General features: G+C 36.1%; 3 protein-coding genes across 3 annotated transcripts; 2 read left to right on the top strand and 1 right to left on the bottom strand.

Annotated features, from left to right (window-relative positions):
• Positions 1–3,873: 3,873 nt before the first annotated feature.
• Positions 3,874–7,899, top strand: LOC111997468 (probable beta-1,4-xylosyltransferase IRX10L). The gene is made up of 4 exons (XM_024029557.2): positions 3,874–4,270; positions 5,695–6,083; positions 6,287–6,528; positions 6,952–7,899. The coding sequence occupies exons 1-4, from the start codon at positions 4,165–4,167 to the stop codon at positions 7,463–7,465; spliced, it is 1,251 nt and encodes a 416-aa protein (XP_023885325.1). The 5' UTR covers positions 3,874–4,164; the 3' UTR covers positions 7,466–7,899.
• A 3,552-nt stretch (positions 7,900–11,451) lies between these two features.
• On the top strand, positions 11,452–13,982 carry LOC111997473 (uncharacterized). Its single transcript, XM_024029568.2, has 4 exons — positions 11,452–11,881; positions 11,983–12,041; positions 13,567–13,684; positions 13,811–13,982. Exons 1-4 carry the CDS (start codon positions 11,646–11,648, stop codon positions 13,890–13,892), a joined length of 495 nt encoding a protein of 164 aa, XP_023885336.2. The 5' UTR covers positions 11,452–11,645; the 3' UTR covers positions 13,893–13,982.
• A 508-nt stretch (positions 13,983–14,490) lies between these two features.
• Positions 14,491–17,819, bottom strand: LOC111997466 (chromophore lyase CRL, chloroplastic). The gene is made up of 9 exons (XM_024029555.2): positions 17,458–17,819; positions 17,322–17,371; positions 17,146–17,206; positions 16,951–16,986; positions 16,634–16,684; positions 16,432–16,524; positions 15,234–15,338; positions 15,029–15,121; positions 14,491–14,903 (listed from the first exon to the last, which is right to left on the bottom strand). The coding sequence occupies exons 1-9, from the start codon at positions 17,599–17,601 to the stop codon at positions 14,763–14,765; spliced, it is 774 nt and encodes a 257-aa protein (XP_023885323.2). The 5' UTR covers positions 17,602–17,819; the 3' UTR covers positions 14,491–14,762.
• Positions 17,820–18,586: the final 767 nt, after the last annotated feature.

Genomic DNA, 18,586 nt, shown 5'->3' with positions numbered 1-18,586 from the left:
TAAGCCTCATTGCTGAAGGTCTTGGTCCATATACGACTATCCTACTAGTGTAGCCATATAAGCGGAAGTCTTTGTCTAATTCTTTCTGTACTTCATAAATCTTGTTACTCATGAAATTAGACCATTGTTGTGCCATAGCATATAGATCATCAAGTGATAAATAAGTATCTTATGTATACCAGTTGTAGTTAGGGCTACACCTATAAACCTAATCACTTGAAAGACAAAAAATATTATTTACTTAACTTTGAAAGATTCTAACATACCCGTTGTTTGTATTAAATGTAAAAGATATGGACATCATGCTAAGGAATGTGGAAAGAAAGAAAAGGTTAAAAAAGAAAGGGCAAAAATGAAACAAGATAAAATAGACATAAAACCAGTGACCATACAAGACTTAATGACAGAAGTAAAATTAGTAAAACAAGAAATAAAAGAGATTAAAGAGGATAACTCCACAGACATAGATGAACAAAATATTGCAGAAATAGTAAACCTAAGAGATTTTCCTAAACCTCTGACAGATTCTCCAGTAACAGACATAATAATAACAGACCCCCCTGATCCTCCTACAGATAAATATGATACATATATTAATGATTCAAATAATAATAAAATTGACATTAACCACAATAGACCGAATTTTCTGAGTTTAATAGACAGAGTTATTTTTCAAAAATGGTATACAGAAATTACTTTAGTAATTAATAAAGAGTTTTCTTTAACATAATTTTCCTTGATAGACTTAGGAGCTGACATGAATTGTATACAAGAATGATTAACACATTTAAAGTATTATGAAAAATCATCTGAAAGATTAACTCAGGCTAATGGAGAAAAGCTAATATTTAATTATAAAATACCTAATGTTCACATATGTAATGACGGAATATGGCTTTGCTTTACCCCTTTTTAACGACAAGTGAAGGAATTAAAACTAACGCGCTAGAAAAAGATATACTTTTTAAATTCATTTCACCCCTTATCCCGAAAGAAATTTATTCCCTCAATAATGTCACTGTCATAAAAGAAATTGATAAAGAAAGAATCTGTAGAAAAGAAAGGCATCTGTTATCTTTAAAGAAAGAAGTTTCATATGAAAGAATTGCTAACCAATTAACATACCCCATCTTGAATCATAAAATAAATTTGTTCAAACAACAAATTGAGACAAAAATTTGTTCTAATATCCCTACTGGCTTTTGGCATAGGAACCAACATATAGTACAATTACCTTATGAAAAAGATTTTAATGAAAGACAGATACCTACCAAAGCTAGGCCAATACAAATGAATAATGAATTATTAGAACACTGTAAAAAATAAATTGGAGATCTTTTAATTAAAGGTTTAATTAGAAGAAGCAAGTCTCCTTGGAGCTGTGCTGCTTTTTATGTTAATAAACAGGCAGAATTGGAACGAGGAGTTCCAAGATTAGTCATAAATTATAAACCTTTAAATATAGCTCTACAATGGATAAGATATCCCATTCCCAATAAGAAAGATTTACTCGACAGCCTTCATGAAGCAACTATATTTTCCAAATTTGATAGGAAGAGTGGATTTTGGTAGATACATATAAATGAAAAAGAAAGATACAAAACTGCTTTTACAGTTCCTTTTGGTCACTATGAATGGAATGTCATGCCTTTTGGTTTAAAAAATGCACCCAGTGAATTCCAAAACATAATGAATGACATATTTACACCTTTTACAGAATTTTCAATTGTCTATATAGATGATGCCTTAATTTTTTTCCAAGTCAATAGAGGATCACTGGAAACATTTAGAAATATTTGTCAATATAATTAAACGTAATGGATTAGTTGTCTCAGCTATAAGATAAAATTGTTTCAAGATAAAATCATATTTTTAGGCCATAACATTTATAGAGGAACCCTAAGCCCCATTGACAGAGCCATACAATTTACAGAAAAATTTTCAGATGAAATAAAAGATAAAAATCAATTACAAGATTTCTTGGCAGTCTAAATTATATTTCAGACTATTTTCAAGGATTAAGAAAGATATGTAGCCCTTTATATAAAAAACTAGAAAATAATCCTCATCCGTGGACAGATATGCATACTATGATAATCCGACAGATTGTTATCCCTTCACCCAATTCCTTTAAAATTGTTGAGACAGATGCTTCTGAAATAGGTTATGATGGGATTCTAAAACAAGTAGCAAAAAATGACACCAAAGAACAGATTGTTAGGTTCCATTCTGGATTTTGGTCAACTATACCCAGCAGTACTAATATTACTCTCAATACATATATATATCCTCTTCAAAAGAAATTTTTTTTATCTCTTTAAAAAATTTATTTTTAGACAGATTTTTAACAAAGTCTTTCTCAGATAGTCGAAAGATTTTTAATAAAGTCCTTCTTAGACAATCTCAAAGGAATATGAGTCCCTCTCAGAAATAGACAACTAATAACCTTTTTGAAAGAATCTCTTTAGGAGCATTCAAGCTACAATGAAGCTACACTATTCAATTTTGCATGAATGCCTTCATTCAAGGCGTACTTGCACTTCGTTAATGGTCAATTGCTTGGCAAGCAAGATAGCTATCCTAAGGCTAATATCCCAAACCGAATACTGCTAACCCATTCAACAGAAATCTTTAACGAAGATTTCAAACAAAGCATGAAGGTGTCTCTTCAGAGACAACATCCCTTCAGAATACAATGTCAGCAATGACAGTGGATTCACGTGGTAAACCATAAAGACAGATGACAGAATGACCGACAGAGCAATCGAACTAACAGACATAATTACAGATCGACTACTATAGCCACTTGCAGGCAATTGACTAACAAATAGACAGGTTCAATTCTCCCAAACAGATCTTAAAAGAAAGACAATTATGATAGACCACTGTTCACTAGCACGCGTGAATAGTTGGATAACTTCTAGATAGATCCAAATAGAGACAGATATCAGAGGTCACTTTGTAACAAAAAGACAGATTATAAGTCATTTGATAGCAGACTATTGTTCAGCTTTTACTAGTCATCAATTGTAATTTTCACAATATTCTACAAGTTTTCACCGACAGAATAACTCGAGTTAACTTTACTTACTCAAGTTACTTTTGAAGATATACCATGGTTTATTTAATCTATAAAAGGAGAAGACTCAGAAGATAGAAGACAGGTCAAGAAATTAGGTCAAAGACATAGGTTGAGTTCTTAGACAAAACCTTCTCCCCCTCCAAGATAGACTCTTGTAATCCCTCCTCTCCTCTTCAACCCAACCTTAGACCTCACTTTGGTTAAATGATTAATCTCGAAACATCAAGATGCATTTCTTACTCTCATGTTTTAGGTAATGAAATTAGCTATATGACCTATTAATTAGTTTTCAAGGGGGAAAAAAAAACAGTAATTAGTAATTACCACAACAATGCAAAATAAAAACGAAACACCTTACAAGTGCATTTGAGTCTTTGTAGAGTCAAAAAAAAAAAAAATCCTTTTCTTGGGTGGACTTTTTTGAACTTATTCCAATGTGATATAAAATAATTCTTCTTTTTTCTCTTAACGGTAACTAAATTTCTTTTATCTTCTTATTTTTCTGTCATATCTCTATCCTTTATCATTTCCTAACTTTTCACCCCTCCAACTAAATGGTCTCTAAAATAAATAAAGAATGAACACAAGCAAAACATCCAAATCTACGCAAAATAGGAAATATATATATATATATATATAAAAGAGCAGGTTGAATCGTTGAACAGCATGAGCTGGGTTTGGTAATTGGTACGTTATTTGGGCCAGGTGGACTTTGTCAATTGGCATCAAAGTCAAACAGCGGGTACAGAAACACAAATGTTAGGCTTCATTTTCATCTCTTTAACAATCTCACACCTTGCTTTGTTGCTGAAACAGTAACATAGTCCTTTGTCTTTTCACTTTAACTTGACAAATATTCTTCATCAGAAAAGAACTTTTACACTTGACAGGGCTTCAAAATACCCGATTTCCAAACATAATTCACTACTCTCTCTCAACAACTTACTTCACCAGCTACTCAAGTCAAGTCCGACTCCCTCTCCTAACTCTCTCTTTACCCTTCTACTTTGTCTCTTTTCTTTTGTAGCCTGAACCAGAAAGTTCAGAGTTTGTTTTATTCAAGGCAAATTAAAAAGAAGAAAATGAATGGTTGGAGGTGGGGTTTTCTTCTGCTTGTCTATGCCGCTTTGGTCTTGAAAACTGGTGCTGTAGAGCATGGCCGGACTCAACCCACTGAGCGAATTTCAGGTGGGATTTCTTTCATTTTCATCTCTTTTGATTCCTTTTTCCTAAATTCTATCTCTTTCTTCTTTGATTCGCCTATTCTATTCTATTTTGGTTTCATCTGTTAATTTAGTTGATTAGGGGTTAAATATAGGATTTTGATTAGTGGGTTTTTCTTAGTCTTGATATATACAGTCTAGGTTTGATGGATTTTAGAGATTCACTCTAAATTAAAGTTTAATTTGGCATTTCCTTCTTTAGATCATCACCAGGAAAAAAGGTCCAAGTAATATATAAGAAATCTAGGAAGAGGATGATGTCTAGATGGGCACATGTTCTATTGCAAATTTGGCTCAGGTCAATCATGCTTGGTGCTTGTCTAAGCTTCCACACTTTGCTTGAGTTGTGTTTCTTACCTCATACTAAATCGGACCTTTTTATGGTCGTGGTCAAGGCTAATGTGTGATTGATGCAAATGTAGTACGGGAATGATTCAGAACATTTGCTAAAGACTTTAAAGTTAAAACTTTGGCAAGATGGATTGGAAACATATTGTTTTGTGATAAATATTGTAACACAAGACACATTGACCTATTCAAACGGGTTCATATAACATAGAGAACAAGGAGTTGCAATATGGTGCTTGTAAACATGTAGCACAAATAGGAATGAGGGAATTGTGGAGCTTAATGCCAAAAGAGATAATTTTAGTAATAAGTTACAGCTGCACTTGGAAGGGTTTATGTGATTCAAGCTGAGTTGTATAGTTTAAGTGAGCTCTTAACAAGAAAGAAGAAAAAAAGGCAGAGTTATCATGGGTTGAGATTGCAAGGAAGTATGATTAATCAGCTGAAGGTATGGTGCTAACTTTTCTAGGCTTATTTTGGGGGTGGGGGGGATATGATACTAGACAAAGTAGATTGGAAAAATATATTCTTGCTGTCAGAAAATAGTAGAGAGGGATCATATCTGTACCTTAGGAGATAGTTTTGTTGTCCACCTAAGGCTAATGTTTTTGAACCTCTACGCTATTCAGGGTTCACCCTGACAATTTCAGTTTTTTTTTTTTTTTTTGTGGGGGGGATGGGGGATTTATTTATTTATTTATTGCAGCCATTGGTTCTCTCAATATCTTAGCCTTTTGAATATGTGTGATCTATGTTGTTTTTGAATTAGTTTGTGTTGTCAAGGTTTTACTTTCATAATCCTGAATTTAGGGGTCTGAGTTATATATTAAGTAATTGCTGCCCTTGAGTGTAGCTCCCAAAAATTTGCGAAGTATACTGCCACTGTGACAAATTTTTTTGAGTTATATGTTTCTCTATCCTCTTCTGCTCTGTTAGGGTTGTCCCATTTTTAAAACGTAAATTATGAACTATATATTTGAAAACTATTGGATATTCACTTGTTGTAAAATTCAAAGTATGGTTTGGTTGCACCAACTGTAGGTAGTGCTGGTGATGTTTTGGAAGACAATCCAGTGGGAAGATTGAAAGTGTTTGTGTATGAGCTTCCAAGCAAATACAACAAGAAGATTCTGCAAAAGGATCCGAGATGCCTCAATCACATGTTTGCTGCTGAGATCTATATGCATCGATTTCTATTATCTAGCCCTGTTCGAACCCTTAATCCTGAAGAAGCTGATTGGTTTTACACCCCTGTATACACCACTTGTGACCTGACACCAAATGGCCTCCCTTTGCCTTTTAAGTCACCACGGATGATGAGAAGTGCAATACAGCTCATTTCTTCCAACTGGCCTTACTGGAATCGGACAGAAGGGGCTGATCACTTTTTCGTTGTGCCTCATGACTTTGGAGCATGCTTCCATTATCAAGTGAGAAGTCTTCCTCCCTTGTCTCATAACAGACAATATGTTTTGCTTGATCTTGTGGATTCGTGAAGAGTAAATGGGGTTTAACCATTTAAGATGTATATTAAAGTTTGCATGTACTGTCAAAATTGTTGTATGTTGGCATTTAGTTTTCTGTTATTTTTAATTTGTATTTGATGTCTCCTTGTTCACTTAAACTGCTGCAGGAAGAGAAGGCAATTGAAAGAGGAATTCTTCCCTTGCTCCAACGTGCAACATTGGTTCAGACTTTTGGACAACGGAATCATGTTTGCTTAAATGAGGGCTCAATTACAATTCCTCCCTATGCTCCGCCACAGAAAATGCAAACCCACCTGATTCCTGAAAAGACTCCTAGGTCTATCTTTGTGTACTTTCGAGGATTGTTTTATGATGTGGGAAATGACCCAGAAGGTGGTTATTATGCAAGGTATTTTGTACTAAACCTACATGCTAACAAGAGAACATCCAAGGGTTTTTCATTTTGTTTTTGTAGCATTTGAAGGCTTCAATCCTCCTTCCAATTAAATTGCAAGCAAAAGAATTTATTTTGATAAAAATAAGTGTTAGGAAAGCATGTTGTCAGCAGATATTTTGCCATATGATGAAATGAGAAACATGAACATGTTCATATCATAATAAAGATTGATGGTTCGTTAAGGTTGTAAAAACTATGTAAAAGGGGAACAGTAGTCATAACTCATAAGAGAATACATGGAGTGATCTTTTAAGTGTTGTAAGTGGAAAGGAATGGTAGTAGTTCCAAGTTATTTTCTCCAATAATCTCTAATATAAAAATAGTTCAAAGCTAACACATTCCTGAATGTTATTTTTTTTTGGTACATTTTCACAGAGGTGCACGTGCGGCAGTGTGGGAGAACTTCAAGGACAATCCACTTTTTGACATTTCCACAGAGCACCCTACCACATATTATGAGGACATGCAACGAGCTGTTTTCTGTTTGTGCCCCCTTGGCTGGGCCCCATGGAGCCCAAGATTGGTAGAAGCAGTGATATTTGGCTGCATCCCTGTTATCATAGCAGATGATATTGTTCTACCCTTTGCTGATGCAATCCCTTGGGAAGAAATTGGGGTTTTCTTAGACGAGAAGGATGTCCCCAACTTGGACACCATCCTCACATCAATACCCTTAGACGTAATATTGAGGAAGCAGAGATTGCTTGCCAACCCTTCAATGAAGCAAGCAATGTTGTTTCCACAACCTGCTCAACCAGGAGATGCTTTCCATCAAGTTCTAAATGGACTTGCACGTAAGTTGCCACATGAAAAGAGTATTTACTTGAAGCCAGGTGAGAAGATCCTAAACTGGACTGCAGGTCCAGTAGGTGACCTGAAACCTTGGTAGCAGCTATAACATTGTGCTCTCAATGCTAATCAGAATTCTTTGTGTTCTGCCCCTTGGCCAGCTTCCAGATCTTATCAGAGTTTACTGTTTAATGGAAGTGTAATTTTCCATCTTTCTAAAGTGTATTATACTCTCCTATTTTTACGGTTTTAGGTGGTGCCATTTGCTGTACTTTGCGTAGGTGGTTCTAAATTATTCTTGAAAGTTACAGTGGTGATTGTTCCTTGTTTTCTGGTATCACCCACCATTAAGGACAGAAAACAAATATTAAATCGGGACTAGTATTCGTTCAATTTGTTTGCTGAACTCCATCACTGTAGAGTATAGTGATTTTGGCTGTCATAAAATTTGGCATCTTGGTAAATTATGGTGCTGTATTGTCCTAAGACTTGAGATTTTTCACTGTTTTGGGATGAAAGTTTGATTTGGCTGTACGTTGATTTTAAGTTATACCAATCTCACTTTGCCATGGGAAACATTTGAAAGTTGACTTACTGAATAGTTTTCTACCAGCATATATTAGTCTCCTCATGAGTTTCCAGCGTATTATAAAATCAGATCAGGTATTCAATGAAAATTATCAAATGCATCTTGGCTGGTTGGTGAAGAAAGTGAATTGAACCTTACGTTGATTGTGAATCTCTTGATCACGCGATTTGAAGTCATAGATCAAGTTATATTATGAAAATTTTCTTACTTGCGTGGAGAGTAACATGCTATTTATTTTATTCAGTCATATGTTGGGTTTCTATTTCTTCAGTGAAGAAGCAATGGGTGAACTGGCTAATCTTTTGGACTGCCTTCTATAGAGTATAGATGTTTTAACCCCCCACCTCCCCTTTTTTTTCCTCAGGTGAATAGATATTTAGTATTTTTTCTATATAAAAAAAAAAAAAGACTTACAGTTTTATGAACAGTTGATGCAAATATATCAGACCCGAAGACGTTTACAATACTATTGAGAAGTTGAGGATTGATTGGGCTGATGTTGGTTCCTATAGGCACTGGTAAAATTTGATACTGTTGAAGTGCAGTACACAAATGAGATGCTAGAAACTTTGCATATTTTTGTCCGGTTTAGTAGTCATTCTAGTGTCAGGCCCCGATAAGTTTCCTGGGGAAAATGATGCTGCTGGTTGTGTGATGAGGGAGACAAAGAAGATTATTATTTAGTATTATTTATGTTTGCAAGCCCAATGTATTTTTATGTTTTAGGTCCTATTAGTTTATTGGGCTTTTAGTATTTAATTTAGAAGTAAGGTTATTTTTGTAATAAGGAAATTAGAGTTTCCTAGCCAATTAGAACTAGGGTTTAGCAATCCTTTATAAGCAACTTATTGTACTCCTTGAGGAGATAGTTGATATTTTGATGAATGAAAATAATGGCCGTTTGGTCTTTCTTTGGTCTGGTGCTGACTCCAGGTCTACCCTAGGTGCTGACTCCTAGTGGTTTCCCCGCTTGGTGCTGATTCCAAGCAAGGCCTAGGTGCTGACTCCTAGGTCATATCTCTTTATTTTTCTATTGTTTAGTTTTTGTTCTGGTTGTCCTGCGTCATATTTGGTATCAGAGCAAACACCGATCCGTTGAAGAATTACCGCAGGAAAGAATCAGAAAAAAAAAAAAAAAGTTACTGTCCTATAATTGTGCTACCCGTCAGAAGACTCTCATTGCAGAGATTTTTCTTTTCAGTTTTGAACCCACTCAATTGAGGAGCCAAGCCCGTGACTATCAAGTGCAGTAAGTTAACCACTGACAAGGTGAGCTATGGTAATATCTGACGCACCTTATTTTGATGGTGATGATACTTATCCACGAGATTTTGTCAATTGGATAAATGGGATGGAGCAATTCTTTGAGCAAGCAAATTGGGCAGATAATAAAAAGTTAGGTATGCCAAGTTGAAGTTAAGAAGTCACGCACAAAGGTTTTGGGAGAAGCTTGAATATTTCCCTATGTGGATTATGAACCTGCCATCAGTGTGTGGGAAGATATGAAAGAAAAGCTTTGTGATGAGTATTTGTCACCATACTATCGAGCTAAGTATCTACCCCAATCTCAGTGTGGTGCTTTTCAAGTTGAAGCAAATACAATGAATCCTCATTCTCATCCCATTTCATGTCCTCAACGCACTTTTGAACAATCTACTAAGGAAATATCTACCAGGGAAGTAACAGAATTAACTGTAAAGCTCATGAAAGACATTCAAGACAAGATTGCTCAACACAAGAAGACTCAATCCGATTCAATTGGGAACCAAGGACATTAGATCACAATGAACTTCTTGCTGCCCCAATAGGAGACAACATTGATGATGATATCTTGGTCGTTGAGAATCCTCCAGCAACACCAAAGTCTAATGTTGACACAAACGTACATGCCTTAACAAGTGTTACTTTAACATGCGTGCAGGGAAATGAATCTATTGAAGAGCAGCAAGGTGAAGAGATGGCGCCTAAAGAGAGTATTACATTAGAGGGTGCACATGATGTGAAAGTTGAAGTTGTTGAATGTGTTTCTGATCAACCCTCCACAGTCCTTGAAGATCTACATCTTGGTGAAGTCGAAGAGGTTAAAACTACAGTGCTTCCTATGGTTCATAAGGTTCAAGACGAGATTATACTGATTCCACACATTGATTTTGTTATTCTAAATAAGTTTGATGTGGTGGAATTCAAGGTTTTTCTTTTCCCTATGCTCCCTAAGGTGATTCTAGATTTGAAGCAAGTGTTACTTGTCAGCATCCTAATCCTTCAACACTTTAGAACTCGAGGTCGAGTTTTCTCCAACCAGAGGAGAATGATGAAGGAGACACAAGAAGATTATTATTTAGTATTATTTATGTTTGCAAGCCCAATGTATTTTTATGTTTTAGGTCCTATTAGTTTATTGGGTTTTTAGTATTTTAATTTAGAAGTAAGATTATTTTTGTAATAAGGAAATTAGGGTTTCCTAGCCAATTAGAACTAGGGTTTAGCAATCCTTTATAAGCAACTTATTGTACTCCTTGGGGAGATAGCTGATATTTTTGATGAATGAAAACAATGGCCGTTTGGTCTTTCTTTGGTCTGGTGCTGACTCCAGGTTTACCCTAGGTGCTGACTCCTAGTGGTTTTCCCGCTTGGTACTGACTCCAAGCAAGGCTTAGGTGCTGATTCCTAGGTCATATCCCTTTATTTTTCTATTGTTTAGTTTTCGTTCTGGTTGTCCTGCGTCATTGTGTTTAGCATAGAATTTGATCAAAAAAATCTCTCTTCTTGCAAGTTTGCAAGGTTCAACTCTTTGGTGTACCCGACTGAGAAGTTTTACCAAGCATTTATAACTATTTTACTGACACGATTGTCTTTTGATGCAATCTGTAAAGTTGAGTAGATCTATCAGATTTTCAAAGTGAACCTTGTAGCTCCTCCCAAGGAGGCAGATCATGTGCTTCAAAGAAATAAGTAAAATAAGTCCTCTTTCTTTTTCTGTTTTTTGAGAAGAAATAAGCCCTTAGCCCTCTGTATTTGGCTACAATGGTGGTTAAAAAAAAAAAATAGAATTTGATCAAAAAAATCTCTCTTCTTGCAAGTTTGCAAGGTTCAACTCTTTGGTGTACCCGACTGAGAAGTTTTACCAAGCATTTATAACTATTTTACTGACACGATTGTCTTTTGATGCAATCTGTAAAGTTGAGTAGATCTATCAGATTTTCAAAGTGAACCTTGTAGCTCCTCCCAAGGAGGCAGATCATGTGCTTCAAAGAAATAAGTAAAATAAGTCCTCTTTCTTTTTCTGTTTTTTGAGAAGAAATAAGCCCTTAGCCCTCTGTATTTGGCTACAATGGTGGTTAAAAAAAAAAAATTCAGTTAACGAATAGAACACTCTCGAGGCTGGGGCCTAAAGTACATTATGGGTCATGGCCCTTGTAAAACCTAGTCAAGAAATAATTTGTCGAAAGAAGATAAGAATTTTGCACGAAAAGTGGGTAAAGGGGGTCTTTTCACTTGTGTGGGAATTATGAAAGCCACGCTTCCACATCTGTTCCAAACAGCCAATGGGATTATAGAATACTCTATTAACACTTCACTCTTGCATCTTCAAGCATCTACCATTCTCTTATCTTCTCATTGCTATTACCACTCTTCTGTATTACATCGGAACTGAAAGAAGCTTAATTAGAACAAACAAAGCATAGAAAAAATGGTCCTGCAACTGCAGGCAGCCTTTAGACCTGTACCAACAACCAAGTCTTGCTTGGCTACAACAGGCAATGCTGGTCTGCGAAGACCATCTGATCGATTTGCTCTTAAGTCATCTTTTGTCTCTCCATCACTCAACCTCTTGCTTTCCTCTCTACCACGCACTCCTGCTTCTGCTGCACCCAGATTCTCCATGCGTGTTGCCTCCAAGCAAGCCTATATTTGTCGTGATTGCGGGTACCCTTTACACCGCTCTTTCTTTCAAGTTTCAAATTCGACTTGGGTTTTCTTCATTTTTGGCTTAATCATATAATCAAATTGCAATTTTGTTGATGCAGGTATATATATAATGAGAGAACTCCCTTTGAGAAATTACCTGACAAGTATTTCTGTCCTGGTAACGCTTTTATTCCTTCTGTATCTCAGTCTTTAGTTTCTTCTTTACGATTACTGTTCGACGTATTGTGAAATGGCTGACTCTTTAAGATAATGTTTCCATCCTAAAGAGGCAATTGTGACAATGTCTTCCATATCTAGATAAATTCTTAAATAGGCATTTGTGTCTATTCCCTTCCACTACATTTTTTTATTTTTATTTTATAGTGTCTGGATAATTTTTATTCCTATTTTAGAATCGGCCAAATTCTTGTTAGTTACCAAAACAAACCATACAACCTTTTCATGTTTATGGCTACCTCTGCAAATTATTTGAATGGGAAGAGCTACAGTTCAGGGTCATATCCCCAGGATGGTGATTAGTGATAACACAATCTCTTGCTTTGTGTGGCAAAGAGATACAAGTCATCTTGACGTAGAGGCCAAGAGATGATGATTGGTGTAGAGATCAATTGTTGAAAGGAACTTTCCCGGAGCTATTTGAACTTGCTACTTATAGGGAGGCATTGTGGCAGATATGATGGTGAGTCACACTTTGGAGAAAGGATGGAATTGGAATGTAAGGTTCTGACGTGGTTTTAATGAATGGGAGATGGAGTTGGTGGGGGTCTTTACTCGTACATTGGAGTTGCTGAGTCCTCCTATTGAGGGTGGAGATAAGATGAGGTGGTGTTTGGGGTCAAAGGGGGTTTTTGATATAAAATCGTTTGATGGTGCATTGAGGGGATCAAGCTTTATTACTTTTCCTTGGAAGAGTATTTGGGGTGTGAAGGCTCCACATCGTGTGTCGTTTTTTGTTTGGACAGTTGTATGGGGCAGGGTTCTCATAACGGACCATTTGAGGAAAAGGGGCTGCACTATTATGGATTGGTGTTGCTTGTGTAAATGTAATGGCGAGAGTGGAGATCATTTGCTTCTACATTGTAGTGAGGTTTTTGGGTTATGGAGCTTTGCCCTTAGATTTTTGTTGGTGTTTCTTGGGTTCTACCTAAAAGGGTTATTGATTTGCTGGCCAGTTGAAGGAATTGGTTAGGGAAGCATTCTTCAAATGTTTAGAATTTGGCACCACATTGTGTGATGTGAATTATTTGGAGGGAGAGAAATAATCGTATATTTGAAGATTCAGTGCTTTTTGGGATAAGTTCTTAGAGTTGTTTGTGACCACTTTGTTTAATTGGTCTCATGCGTGGGGTTTTACTTCAAAATTCGTTCCATTGTTTTTAGGTTCACTTTTTTCTTGTACATAAGTTGTTTTGTTTTCCTTTGTTGCTTGTACATATTTCCTTCATTTACTTCATCTCTTTGATGGAGTAGCTTCTTTTTAATACAAATTTTCTTACCTATTAAAAAAAAAACGATGAGCTGAACTGCTTCTAAATATAATAAGAATTTAAGATAGGAAAGAACAATAATTATAATAAGAATTTAAGATAGAAAAGAACAATAATAAGGCAGGCATAAGAATGAATATGGGAAGTGTTATGATAATACACTTCATGATCATTGCTCTCCATTGTGCTTTGCAGTCTGTGGTGCTCCTAAGCGAAGATTCAGGTCTTACCAACCTGCTGTGGTAAAAAACGCTAATGCAACAGATGTTCGAAAGGAACGGAAAGCACAAATTCAAAGAGAGGAAGCAATTGGGTAAGCATATTCCCTTTCTTAATTCAGTACTAACAAGCTAACGACTACCAAAAATGTTTTATTCCTTCTACTTTTTCCCCCATAATTCAAACACTTTTTTCTTACTACATATTTGATCTGGCACAGGCGGGCACTCCCGATAGCAATCGTGGTGGGAATTGTGGCACTTGGGGGATTATACTTCTACCTCAACAACACCTTTAGTTGAATAGTTGGGTAGAAGCCAAATGTCTGTTGTTGACAGAATTATTCTTGTAATTTCATCTTATTTCTCAAAGTTCCTTCTGATTCCACTTTACATTTTCCGTTCACAATCAATAGCTGAAAAGGCAACATCCTCACTGTTCTGAGTATGCAAACAAGTAGATGATCCTCACTGAAGAGAATAATCCCAACTCAGCTAATTAATCAAGCAATAAAGAATTCCCAGCTTTTAAAAGACCGCATATCATATTATAAAACCATGGTATTCACCTTACATGAGGCAGCATTATCTGCTACTCAAACAAAACATATTCATGCAGGGATGAGCGGTCTTATAAAAAAATAACAGAACAGAATACATAATGATATATAAATACCGGAAATCTCAAGTATTTCTGTGCACTGGTCAAACAGTGCTTCGTTGAATTACATCAACATCATTCATAATAAAATGTCAATTTTATGCTGTCCTTTGAATTACATTGTTTTTTTTATTTTTTATTTTAAAAGTCAAGCCCATTGGCTAGGCAAATGTTCTGCGGGAGACATACAACTATGAATTGATTACAATTATGAGTTCACAATCACATATCCTCTTCACCTACATTCAAAGTGAATAATATTAGAATTGATAATGTCAACCAACGAGTGAATTTCTCAAAGTCTCCCCACAAACAGAACCCTCTCTTACAGACATTTTCCTCAAAGTCATTTAATTGCAGACCAAAGTTATTGCCTATAACATTATATATGTGAAAATTCCACAAAACAAAATTGTAAAAAGCTAAAGGTCGTAAATAAAAAAGAAACATTATTTGACAAGAATCGAAAAATATTGAGAAATTTACATATTATGGCTATATGTAACAGGTAATCAATCTTGCAAAACAAATGAACCCTCTATTCGTTTCTCCATCGATTGCTGAAAAGGGAAATTTAAAGGAGAAAGCATGTCATTGAAACTAGAGGCAGGAACAGGCTTGAACTCGTATGGACCTTCCTTCGCTCCCCAAACCTGTACCAAGTAATACAAAAAGCACTCCCATTAAAGATTTTCACTTTAATCTCAACTGAAATTAGTGCTGTTAAATATTCTTAAAGGTAACATAGTTGAAAGCACATTAGACTACAAAAACTGACTTGATTTCCGTCATCATCATAGCCCCTATCCCATGTATGTATCTCATTATTCTTCACGATTGCAAGTTCGGAAGTACAGTACGTTGCTCCATTCTGTCACGAAGGAAAGAAGCTATCACTGAATACTTGTAATTACAAAGATCACAAGTTAAGAAGAAATCAACTCATTTCCATATCCCAACTCCTAGGTTCAACAGAGAATTACCCATGAATTAGGAAACCCGCCAGGTGGAGTTGAACCTTCATATAAGCAGCGTTTTCCACGCTCACAACGTTTGAGATATATTGTTGTTAAATGCTCCGCAATATCCTGCACACGCATAACACATTTAAAGAAAACTCAGCCAAAAGTAACAATTTAAAAGCATCAAGATGAATCAATCTCAGGCACGAAACCTAGTTGGCAAGGTTAGTGCAGGACTTTAACTCAAGAACCCTAGGTTATCGGTCTTCCCAAACTGAATCATTTACCTAAGAAAAAGTATATAATTATTCCATGGGCTTGACTAATAGGTAGTTCAGCCATATGCTGTTCTCAAGACTTAGGAAAACTAGCCCACACAATCATAAAACTTAAGAAGCAGAATCCACTACCAGATGGACCTCATATAAATAACAGATTTAAAGAGAACAAAGCCAGCAAAGCCTGCCTCAGCAAAGTATACAACTGCTTTGACAAGTGAACTAAAAAGTAACTATAGCAAAATAAATTCCTCTCAATTCTTTTCACTCTAGAAATATTCCAAGAAGGAAAGAGATGGCTAAGCATCCAACACCATACCTATATATATGTCGAGACATCACCTTATGAGAATTGGCAAAAAACTTGGCAGCCACATATGTCACATGATGGTATCAGTCAGAAAACATCAGAATTTATATTTAGTTCCTCAATTATATATCATAGATGATACTAATATTTGCTAACCCAGCAATTTGACCCATGACAATGCCACTGCCTGTTAACCTGTATCTTAGAAAAATCATCTCATTGCACTGTTGTAAGTTAATCGGGTTCAAATATCACAGATCTCTGCTAAAAGGCTTCAAAGTTAAGGTCATATCTATCAATTTACAAAATTTCCTCTTGACTTCTATTAAGTCCCTGCTCAAAACCAATCCATTCAGTTCAAGCAATGATGTTGTGTTATGCCACTTTATGAATTTATAAAACTTGTACCAACTAAAGCAAGGCTCCTCTATAGTTATTCACCGTTTGTACACCACATTTACTTAGGCTTTTCCTTCTATCTTCAATTTACAATTTTCTATACCAGATCTTTTAAATTGTCCATTCCAGCAAAGATAACAGACAAAGTCTCCGTAGTCCAATGCAAAAATCTTTTTCATATTACATGAACCTGTTAACTAAGCCCATGATTTTGACAAGACAAAAGACATACCCCAATAACCTCTTCAGGCAGTGGACGCTGATCCTTTGGGCGGTCACAGAAGTTCCTGTACTCCTCCACATCTCTAATGGCATATGAACTTACCTGCCCATTGAACAAGTTAAAAAGATCAGAGAGTACGCGTTCCCACAGGTGAATCATGCAAAGGAACATGCTGTTGAAGACTAAACTCCAACATAAAGTAAATGCCCACCTCAACATCACATCTCAATTCTTTGGGACAAGGCTTGACCATGTAGAATCTCTGTAATCAGATACCAGACGGAATTTATCAAAAATAGTTCTCATCGAAGAAAATGAAAAAGCTTGCACTCTAGATGAAGAATTTTGCTTGCAAGTTGAGCCTAAATTGAGAGAAATGTTTCTAGAGGAACATCATTGAAGTTGAATTTTCATGAAGAAAGAAAAAAAAAAAATGAAAGCAGAAGAAGCAAGGAGATGATGGCTGCCTATGTATCATGGTTAAGACTGATGAATGAGCAATAGAGCTCAACTAAAAAAACAATATACCTGGCGAAAGGGCTTCTGAGGGGTCCTCCAGAATGCCTAGCATTAGCAACAGAAATAAAATTAGCGAAAACGCTAATATTGGTGGCAGAAAAGCAAGTGACAGCTAGCAGTAAGAAGAGAAGAGTAAATGAAAGCAAATAAGGGGGGGAGTGATATAGAATAAGAAGAAGATATGTTAATTAGTCTCTCACTCACTTGTTCAAAATATAAAACCTTAGAACCATCTACCATCTCTGCTGCCGGGCACGTCATCAATCTGCACACACAAAGAGAGAGAGAGAGACAGAAAGAGTTAAGGAAAAAATAGTGAAAGATACAAATTTTGTTAAGGTGGTTGGTTGTAAAGGGTAAAGTGAAAAGGAGTGACCGACCTGATATTGAAGTAATTATCAGGATCTCTGGATGCTTGGTCCCTTGAAAACTAAATTAAGCAGAAATAGGAATAAGAAAGAAATAGAGAAGAAAGGGTAAGGTGAATTTGAAGAGAAGAGAAGAGAAGGTGGGTACCTTTTGGCCTGTGAGGGATTGAGCAACAAGGCGAGTATGGTCCCAACGAGTGGTGGACTTGGTGAGTCGTTTGAGCAAAAGAGCGCCTCCTATCAGTAACAGCGTCTTCATTACCACTCCCCTAGCTCTGCTTCCATTTCCCATTATTCCCTCTCTCTCTCTCTCTCTTTCTCTCTATTTCAGAACCCTCAAACATCCACCACCATCTTCATCTTCATCTTCATCTTCATATATAATATAGTGTTAGGGTTTAACACTCCAAATGCATCGCATCGCACCTTTTTATTTGTTTATTTAGAAGCTCCCAAATGAAATACACTAATAATTGAGATAGATAGATAAATAATAATGAAAGGGGAAATCCGATGGGACAGGCTGAGATGGGAGGTGGATAGGGGTGGCAAAATCAACCCAAACTCATTTGCCCACCCAAACCCACCCACTTAAAATAAACCCAAACCCACCCAATTATTAGTTGGGTTAAATGGGTATTAACCCAATTAAACCCAATTAACACTTACCCAACCCAATTATGCCCACCCCAAACCCACCCAAACCCGCCCATTTGCCACCCCTAGAGGTGGAGTGGAGGGATTTCAATTCAACAATAATAAGTTGTAAACGTAACAACAAAAGATTATCAGAATTTCTATGTCTTTCCCGTCGTCTAGTGTTTTGAGTGTTTCCTATCCCCTCTGCCACGTCACCCCCCCACCCTTTTCCTTTCCAAGGTTTACCGCTCTACTCTACTCTAATCGAGGATATTAACACTAAACTCACCCAAACCCAACCCAACTCCTCATCCTAGTATTTGTTGTTGTTGGTTGATATGGGGTTGGTTTGGTTTGGATCTGATTCTGGTTCGCAGTTTTTTCAGCTTATATAACCCAACCCAACTCCACTCCTCAAGTTAGTATTTGTGGGTTGATGAGTTTGTTAGGTTTGAGTCTGCTTCATATTGATAGTTTTTCAACCTCTTTTGTATATAAGTTTATTTTATTACTTTTATTTCAAATTTTTTTTTTTTTTAGTTTGATTACTTTTAGTATTTTGATAATTAGTTTGATGAAAGTTAGAATTTGGAATATAATTTAAGCATATTATATGAATTGTAATAATTAATTATTAT

This window comes from Quercus suber, unplaced genomic scaffold (genome assembly GCF_002906115.3).
Source record: "Quercus suber isolate HL8 unplaced genomic scaffold, Cork oak 2.0 scaffold_772, whole genome shotgun sequence".
Lineage (NCBI taxonomy): Eukaryota > Viridiplantae > Streptophyta > Magnoliopsida > Fagales > Fagaceae > Quercus > Quercus suber.
This window is presented reverse-complemented; position numbering and strand designations above follow the sequence as displayed.

Bases quoted from the DNA above. Each gene is read 5' to 3' on its own strand.
- LOC111997468 (XM_024029557.2), top strand. From the start codon at position 4,165: ATGAATGGTTGGAGGTGGGGTTTTCTTCTGCTTGTCTATGCCGCTTTG. The intron at 6,084-6,286 runs GTGAGAAGTCTT...AAACTGCTGCAG, and splicing joins GAGCATGCTTCCATTATCAA to GAAGAGAAGGCAATTGAAAG. The intron at 6,529-6,951 runs GTATTTTGTACT...ACATTTTCACAG, and splicing joins GAAGGTGGTTATTATGCAAG to AGGTGCACGTGCGGCAGTGT.
- LOC111997473 (XM_024029568.2), top strand. From the start codon at position 11,646: ATGGTCCTGCAACTGCAGGCAGCCTTTAGACCTGTACCAACAACCAAG. The intron at 12,042-13,566 runs GTAACGCTTTTA...TGTGCTTTGCAG, and splicing joins TGACAAGTATTTCTGTCCTG to TCTGTGGTGCTCCTAAGCGA. The intron at 13,685-13,810 runs GTAAGCATATTC...GATCTGGCACAG, and splicing joins CAAAGAGAGGAAGCAATTGG to GCGGGCACTCCCGATAGCAA.
- LOC111997466 (XM_024029555.2), bottom strand. From the start codon at position 17,601: ATGGGAAATGGAAGCAGAGCTAGGGGAGTGGTAATGAAGACGCTGTTA. The intron at 17,372-17,457 runs GTACCCACCTTC...TGCTTAATTTAG, and splicing joins AATCCCTCACAGGCCAAAAG to TTTTCAAGGGACCAAGCATC. The intron at 15,339-16,431 runs GTATGTCTTTTG...ATGCGTGTGCAG, and splicing joins TGCCTGAAGAGGTTATTGGG to GATATTGCGGAGCATTTAAC.